We start from the raw sequence: 8,911 nt of genomic DNA, 5'->3' as shown, positions 1-8,911 counted from the left end.
GTTTGACTGTAAGTTTGCTGAAATTGAAGTTTGGATGGTCCCAGATTTGATTTTAGAAGTTACCAACTTGCTATTTCCTCAAGATTTGTCTTGTTCAAAATAATGTTTTGATGATATATCCGATCTTATTTTGACTTGGATAAAATCATTTTCGGTGTTAATAAGTTCTTCTCATTGAGATATTCAATTCAAATATTAATTTATTAAAATCAGAATTTGAATGATTGTAATTTAATTTTTTTTGTTTATTTAATTATACATCAATCCGATCAAATAAATTTTTTATAGCATATCATTTATAATAAAAAAAAGGAGTGAAATGGTCAACATCATCAATCAATAATTGAAGCTTCGTAGAAGAAAAAACAGATTCAACAAGGGTAATTAATAAGCAGAAACTTTCAATTAGAAATTGTTAGTATACTCGATTAAACTCGGTATATTTGCGAACCGGTATTACGATAAATATTTGTTACTAAACTTAATATTATTTGTTTGTTAAGCTAATGAATATTTAAAAAAGTTAAAAACTCATAAGTCATAATTAGCTTGATTAATCTTATATGTTTAAAAACCAGTAAGTTCGAAACAAATCGTACATGAACTTTGATCATTTAAAAAATTAATCATACTTAGGCTTCGTTTGGAAAGATTTTCTAACAGCTTTTTTAAATAATTTTTTTATAAAAATATTTTAATAATTATATTAAAAATTTATTTTAAAAAGAAATAAAAAAACCGTTCCAAATGAAGCCTTAAACACGATCAAAAAGCTCGAATTGAGCTTGAACCAGTACCGACTCAGCTCGGCCGGTTCATTTGTAGCTCCACTAGATGTTAAATTTTGTCACTAACATGAGAAAATGAGACTTAAATTTAATATATTTAAAATTTAAATAAAGAATCATATTAGTCAATTTTATAATAGCGAATGTTTGTTTTCGCCCGCATAAATTCGCGTGAAAGCGAAAATCCCCTCGCAAGTAAAGGAGTATTTTGAAGAGCCGCCAACCTAAAGAATTATTTAATAACGAAATCAAACTTAAAATTTGAAAATTACCTTACTGCCCTTATATTTAGTACCATTAATAAATTTAATTTAATTTTAAAAGAAAAGAATAATAAAAAATGTGAATTCTTCTAAGTTTTCCGTAAATTACTCAATTTAGCGATCTCATATTTTTTAGAATTTTTTTAAGGACTATGGTGTTAATTTAAATTAAAAATATGAAGCAAATTTGTCAAATCATTTGACATATTCTAAAGAATTTGATTTGACTAGTTCTTTAGAATGTGCCAAATAATTTATCTTATTCTTTAGAAAACGTCAAATCACATTTGACGCATTCACCACAATCAGCTGAATTAAAGTCTGAATTTATTATAGCAATTCGACAAACATTTTGATGCATTTAATGAAATGTGCCAAAGAATTTTGCGTTTTCAATCCATTGAATGCATCAAACTGTTTGGCTTATTTTAAATACGTCAAATAGTTTGGTGCATTCAATGGAATGCACCATTCTATTTGGGTAGTCTGCTTCTTTTAAATTTTTTTTTTTTAATAATATGCTCTTATTCCTAATTTAAATTATACATCATGCTCTTATTTATATATTCAAATTTTTTTTTTTACACTTTAATTTAAGAAAATAATTAAAAAAAGTGAAAAGTTCCAAATATTATGAGAATTATAGTACTCTTCACAACGAGGACATGACAGCGGCAAGAGAGCCAAAGCTGTTGAAACTTGAAACCATGTGAACTACGAAACAGGGTCCACACACTTCACATGTATTCCCAGCTACCGATTTGGTTTTTCTGTTCTTATATATATTTATTTTTATTTATTTATTTTTAAGTATTTTTTTAGTCATTTAATATAAATTTAAACACATTGCATATATAATTTTCGAATCCAAAATATCTTAATTGATAGCTAAAATTCTCAATCAATAAATAAAAAAGAAATGCATGTTATTCTATTTTTTATAAAATTCATGTTATTTATGAAGACCTAAATGACCTAACAGAATATTCTTCCTTTTCTCTTTATAATATTTCATCAATAATGCAATGTGAAGAATATTGGGTTGGAAAAGCCAGATCAATGGGTTTAAAAAATTTTGATTTTTAAACTATATGAAATAATATGTTTTTTTATTTGAAGATATTAGAAGAATAATGAAGATATTTATTGCTAAAAATTTTAAAGAAAATAACTAAATTATATTGCTAATAAAATCACATAAAATAAATTAAAAAGAAAAAAATAGAAAAAAAGAATATCATAATTTAATTTGAAAAAAACTCGAAATCATCATGATTTTTTTTAAAACAAATACTCATAGTTGTGATTATAAAAAAAAAAAATGCATTTGCTTAAATTTGTTCAATTCTATGATTAATTATTCTCTGTGAATGTCAAAAACTGTCCGGAGATCAATCAGAATGTTTCACGTGACCCCTGGGCTCGATACAACGGCTCGTTATAACGATTCGGTACCATTAACGTGACACATTCTAGTTGGTCTCTCATATCCACAGTGAATAATTTCTCTCGTACGGGTGGCCATTTAATTGGGCTAATGTGCCTACTTTGAATTTATTTCTGTTCGGTCATTTTTTTAATTATTTTATTTATAATAGCACTTTTACAAAATTATGCTGATATCAAATCGACACGTTATCTGAAACGGCAGAGATATATTGCATTGGATTTTTTCACTTTTTAGTTTTTATAAGTAATATCTTAGAACAATAAACAATAAAACAAATAATAATAATAATAATAATAAGCAATTGAATTTATAAAACTAAAATCAAACACAAAGTTGAACATACGACCGAACCGTCTCCAAATCACATAAAGCTTTAAAGTTTTTGGACCGCCCGCCACGTTTTATAAAACCCGGCCGAGGAAAAACCTGTACGCTGTTGCCTCCTTCTCAACTTCTCTTCTTCTATACGCCACTGCTTGCAGCCGCTGCTGCAGAGCTTTTTACGGCTTCTTTCTCTCCCTCTTTCTCCACCGCGTGCCGGGGAATGCGTCGAGATGAGGAGATCTGACCCCGATCTCGCCGTCAAACGCAAGAAGCACGCTGGCCGGTCTTTCCACCGGAAGCATGTTGAGGACGGGTAGACTCCTCCGTTTCATCTCCTTCTTCCCTCTCTTCCCATCCTCTTCCTCTTAAAATCAGAAATTCCACACCAAAATGGAAGATCTATCTTCACTATCTCCAACCACAGAAGGCCAAAACGTCCTCCGAGGCCGCTACGAACTCGGCCGTGTTCTCGGTCAGGGCAGCTTTGCCAAGGTTTACTTCGCCCGGAACCTCTGTACCGGGAAAAACGTCGCGATGAAAGTGGTCGGAAAGGAGAAGGTCATCAAGGTGGGCATGACAGAGCATGTGAAGCGCGAGATCTCTGTTATGAAAATGGTTACCCACCCTAACATCGTCGAGCTTCATGAAGTGATGGCAACGATATCCAAAATATATTTCGCCATGGAACTCGTACGCGGCGGAGAGCTCTTCTCCAAGATCGCCAGATCCGGCCGTCTCCGCGAGGATGTAGCTCGTCATTATTTCAGGCAGCTGATATCGGCAGTCGATTTCTGCCACTCGCGCGGCGTGTACCATCGAGATCTCAAGCCAGAGAATCTATTACTTGACGATGCCGGCAACCTCAAGGTCGCCGATTTCGGGCTCTCCGCTTTCGCCGACCATGTACACACTGACGGCCTGCTGCACACCACCTGCGGTACTCCGGCTTACGTCGCCCCAGAGGTCATAGGGAAGAAGGGATACGACGGCGCGAAGGCCGATCTTTGGTCATGTGGAGTCATCCTCTACGTACTTCTCGCCGGCTTCCTTCCCTTCCAGGATGATAACATCTTCGCGATGTACAAGAAGATCCGCTGTGGTGATTTCCGATGCCCACCCTGGTTCTCTTCCGACGTCCGCCGTCTCATCATCAAGCTGCTCGACCCCAATCCCAAAACTCGCATCACGGTGGCCAGGCTTGTCGAAACCCCCTGGTTTAGAAAAGGCCCGATTCCCAAAGCAGTTATCGACTTCCCAGTGGCGTCAGCGAAGAAAGACGGCGAAGAGCCTCTGAAGCTTAATGCGTTTCACCTGATATCTCTATCTGAGGGGTTTAATCTATCGCCTCTATTCGAGAGCGGTGATTGCCGGGAGGAAGGGATGAGGTTCGTCACCAAGGAGCCGGCGAGTGGTGTGATATCTAGGCTTGAGGAGTTGGCCACAAGGGCACCTGGAAGGTTTCGGGTGACTAAGAGCTCAGCAGCAGGGCTGAGGCTAGAGGGGGTGGAAAGCGGCCGTAAAGGGAGGCTTGCAGTTGCCGCCGATATCTTCGCGGTGGCGCCGTCCGTGCTGGTTGTTGATGTAAAGAAAGATGGCGGCGATTCACTTGAGTACCGGCGGTTCTGCAGCAATGAGCTCCGGCCAGCGCTCAAAGACATCATTTGGGCCTCTTCTGAAGCTCAGACTACCTCCGGCGCCTGAGCCGCCTGTGTTATCGTCAATTCAACTGTTCTTTCTCCAGCCTACGTACTGTACAGCGAGTATTTGATGAAATAAAAGGCCTGGTGTGAGATATCTTATTTGCGAGCTCCAACAAGTCTGGTGTGATTCTGTATCTGTCCATTTGCTGTATATCGTAAGTTATAAGTGAGTCCCTAAGTTCTAAAAATTTGATTTTGATTAGATTGTACTATGCATGTTATTAATGAATAATGCTTGTTTGATTCTAATCTTTTGTTCAAATGGTGAGGTTTATCATGATTGTTGCATTTTGTTACTTTGAAGTACTTCCACTGTCTTTTGGTTGTTTGATATAAGAAACTAAATTCAGGAATCCTTTCTATGGATTGCAGACATGATATCTTAGAATCATTTTAAATGCTCAACATATAATGCTTTAGAGCTGGTTGGAATTGGATTTCAAAAGAGTAGCTATATACACTGTATTAGGCTTGATTTTGAGTCGGTCTCATTTAGTAACTAGGCTCATTATTATTATTCCGTGCTAAAAGAAAATATTCTCTGTAGTCATCGAATGGAGTTCAGAGACGTATCATGAAGCACGACGTCATTTTTTTTTTTTGCTATATACCGGTGTTATGTATCGGGTGACTTGATGCATCCTGATTCAGCTGTGGACCGTCCAGTGACGATACAAAATAATTTCTCCTATGCTAAAAACTTTGATGCATTCGAGTGAGAGAGTTCTGCACAAAGATCTCAAGTGTAAAGGAGAAGTAAAAGTTTTAACAATAAAATTTTGGGATGAAGAAAAACTAAAATTTCGAGCGTCCGTAAAATAATTTTGTAATGTGAGCAATCTTGGGCTCATTAGTTTCGTCTTGTTGATATACTCGAATTGATTATAAATATATCAAATTTAAAAATCATTTGATCCTCTAAATAATATCGCAAAATCTCTAATTAATATCACAAAATTTTTAATTACACTTCAAGTACTAAATCTAGCTCATTTGGACTCATATTTGATTACTTTTTTGTGTCATTGGATTGGACTGATAAGTTTGACAACAAGTTTTCAGAAATCAAAATTGAGATAATTTGAAGCTAAATTTCGAAAATTTCTTGCTTCAAATTACACTGAGATTCATATCTGATTAAACTTTTATGTTTTGTGTGGCCAACCGATCATATTCTTAAGTTTTGCATGTTCTTATTAGGTATATATACTTTAAGATAGAACCTTACCCTTATTTGGCTGATGCATAATACTTAGCTAAAACTAATTGGGGGAATTTGGGCAAATTCAACCACCGTTAGGTGAAGTTCCTGACTGATCACAGGACAAATTTTATTTGAGAATCGTCTGATATTAAACTACGAATATTTTATAGCTATGATTTGGTCGGTTTGTCTCACCAAAATTTGGAATAAAAAAAAGTAACGTACAAATCAATTATTTTTTATTCTTTTTATTTTTAAGTACCCTTCTCTCTGGCTGAACAGAGATGGCATGTTCGAAGAAATTTGAAGTGATGTAGTTTATTGATAGATTGAAATAAGACAAACATTAAACAGCAATTTTTTTGTTAATGTAATTGGATCCAAAGCATTAATAATGATGATATTAATAATAACATCTAAATGTACCTATTTATATTTAAAATATTAGAATTTGTATATTTAATATTTAAATGTAACTAGTTACATATGTATGATATTAAAAACATCGAAATGAAATAAAAATAACACGTCTAGTTACCATTTCATCATCTTGTCTACATGCCACATGCTCGGTCGACCATCATAATCAATCACATGTTTCTTTATACGTTGTCAGTCTTTACCTCTAATGTTTCCTCTTTTCGATCTCTTGGGGTTCATTTGGGATGACTCCAGCTTTTTGCAAATGTGGTTGTAAAATTATTGTGGAGAAAGTAACTTATTTAAAAGATGTTGCAAAAAGCAACTTACTAGCATAATTTTTTTAATGGAAACGATAAATAATCAGTTGTCAAACATAAACTATGGTTGCAATCTACAGTCAAAAGTTTTCTCAAATGAAGTCTTAATCCCTCTCTATCTATGAGCCTATTTCTCTATATCAAATGGATTTCCCAAGTGAAGGCAACCATGGGTTAAGCAAGTGTGTGAAGAGAGTGGCATTCGAACAAGAAGAGAAAGTCTCATGTGAGCTCATTGAGAGAAGACACTGACGGACTCAATTACGTACGTACCAGATTCGTTGACTATATTAACAAAATATTAGATAATTTATATATTAAAATTTAAATGTTAAATATATACTTATATTCATTGTACTTGATTTTCAATTCCCCCTTCTTCTTTTCTGATATATTCAGGCAAATTAAGACAAGTTAATATACATATCATATATGCAAAATTCGAATCCAAATCATCTTGAATGATAAATCAAAACTCTAAACTAAGAGAACAAGGTGAGCTGCGTTCTCCCTGTGATCGTTATTTTCATGCACCTTACATTTTGGGTGGAGAAATAATTAATCTATAGATTTTTTTTTCTTGAGAGGCTTCAATTAAGGTTGAGATTTTTTTTAAGAGAATCCCCAAACAGTTGAAATTGACTGAAGGAACCAATGATAAAGTTGTGATGGGAGATCATTGGAGATTAAGACGCCACGGCGGGAGTTCCTTGGAGAAAGCATTGATAGCGACCTCGTCATAAGAGCACAGTGGAGAAATCATCAACAGAACAAGCGATATTTAAAGAAAAAAATGTGTTCATAAGATTTGCAGTTTTGATTTAAGGGGGGTTTGTGAGTATTCGTGATTTAGGCTTCGTTTAGGATGACGTTCTTAATGCTTCTTAAAGTTGCTTTAAGAAGCAGTGAGAAAGCAGTCCCAAACGAAGCCTTAATCAATGAATATAGACGACATTAAGGATTCAAACTAAAAAAAAAAAGTAAAAATTTAATCCAGTCAATCATGAGTTGAGCCGCATCAAGCTAAAACTCGAATTTGTATAACATGTGAGTTATTATCTGATCTTTGCTCTACCTCCCATTTGATAAACTTATAACAAAGTTAAATTCGAGCCGACTCGGCTCATTTAGATCCCTAGCCTAAGTTAACTATTTGTTCTGAGAAATTTTTGAATCCCAAATGAGTAAAATTTTGCTCACCGGTATTTCAATCTGAAGTCAAACAAGTGAAAAAAGTGCTGGATGGGATTTGCGTTATTTTAGATTCTCCAATCAATTGTTAGGCGTCTATGATAGCACCATCAGGACACATTAAAATTCTCATCTGCAAGTCCTCCATCAGCATCGATCGCATGTTAATATATTGTATAGGGTGTTAGGAGCTCAAATTATTGGTAGTAGGTCTGCTTTCTGCTACTTTGTCTATATCAAAAACCAAACAAAGGATGAAGAATTCGATGAAAAATCCAAGTTCCAAGTTCAGTTCTTAGTTTAACAATGAATTAAAGCTATTTTAAGCTAAAATGTGAAGCCTAGCCAACTAAGTATATCAGTATATTGCTTCATTTACAAAGAGTGTGATGTCATGCAAAACAATATCACTAAAACTTGGATTAATACACTAATAATTTTCACCTTGATCTAAATTTTACAATAAAAAAAATAATGAACAACGTGTTAGCGACCATATTGAACTCTCCAGCTTGCCTAAAGAGCTTGCTAGGGGCTTATATATCTTGCAGATGAGCTTGCTAGGGGCCTCTTTGGCAAAAGAGCTCGCCAATAATTCAAGCATCCCACAATAATAATGGCTAACTCGCCATTTTTGAAAGGCTGGTGAAGTAATCGCTCTTGCATAAGAAGATGACATTACAGAGACCTGAATTATAACAGCTTAACATATCATAATTCGTTATAATCATTTTAAGAAATCCAAAGCACATTTATGTATAAACAAGCCTAGTGCCTCCTAAAAGATAAATGATGTAATGATGTTAAGGCTTACTATGTATTTCTTGTAATGTCAAATCTAAGATCTATAAAAGGAGGTCCCACATATGGTAAAGGGAGCCAATTATTGGGATCCACATTCAATATTTTTGGATAAATATAAAAATTTATTCTCCCTCATACTCTCTCTCTCTCTTAACTCTCATATTTCTCTTAAAAGTACTTTGTAAAAAGGTTTAAGGCTTCGTTTGGGATGGTTTTTTTACTGCTTTCTAAAACGAAGTTTTAGTATAAATTTTTTATTTTTGTATTAAAACTCCGTTTTAGAAAGCAATAAAAAAGCCGTCCCAAACGAAACCTAACTGCTGTTGCACACTTATAAATTTGAACTCAACACACATTTTTACAATTTTCTTTTACTTATAAAATTTAATCCATTTTCTTTCCCTCTCTCTTAAATTATGATGTGGTACTGTTTAACTATACCGCTCC

General features: G+C 34.4%; 1 protein-coding gene across 1 annotated transcript; it reads left to right on the top strand.

Annotated features, from left to right (window-relative positions):
* The first annotated feature begins 2,892 nt into the window (after positions 1 to 2,892).
* LOC110093407 (CBL-interacting protein kinase 6) lies at positions 2,893 to 4,774 on the top strand. Its single transcript, XM_020818287.2, has one exon. The coding sequence runs from the start codon at positions 3,216 to 3,218 to the stop codon at positions 4,524 to 4,526; it is 1,311 nt and encodes a 436-aa protein (XP_020673946.1). The 5' UTR covers positions 2,893 to 3,215; the 3' UTR covers positions 4,527 to 4,774.
* The last annotated feature ends 4,137 nt before the right edge of the window (positions 4,775 to 8,911 follow it).

The sequence above is a fragment of the Dendrobium catenatum genome, unplaced genomic scaffold, assembly GCF_001605985.2.
Source record: "Dendrobium catenatum unplaced genomic scaffold, ASM160598v2 fragScaff_scaffold_1038, whole genome shotgun sequence".
In the NCBI taxonomy this organism is placed as follows: Eukaryota; Viridiplantae; Streptophyta; class Magnoliopsida; order Asparagales; family Orchidaceae; genus Dendrobium; species Dendrobium catenatum.
Note: the sequence above shows the minus strand (reverse complement) of the source record. Positions and strands in the feature narration are given on the sequence as shown.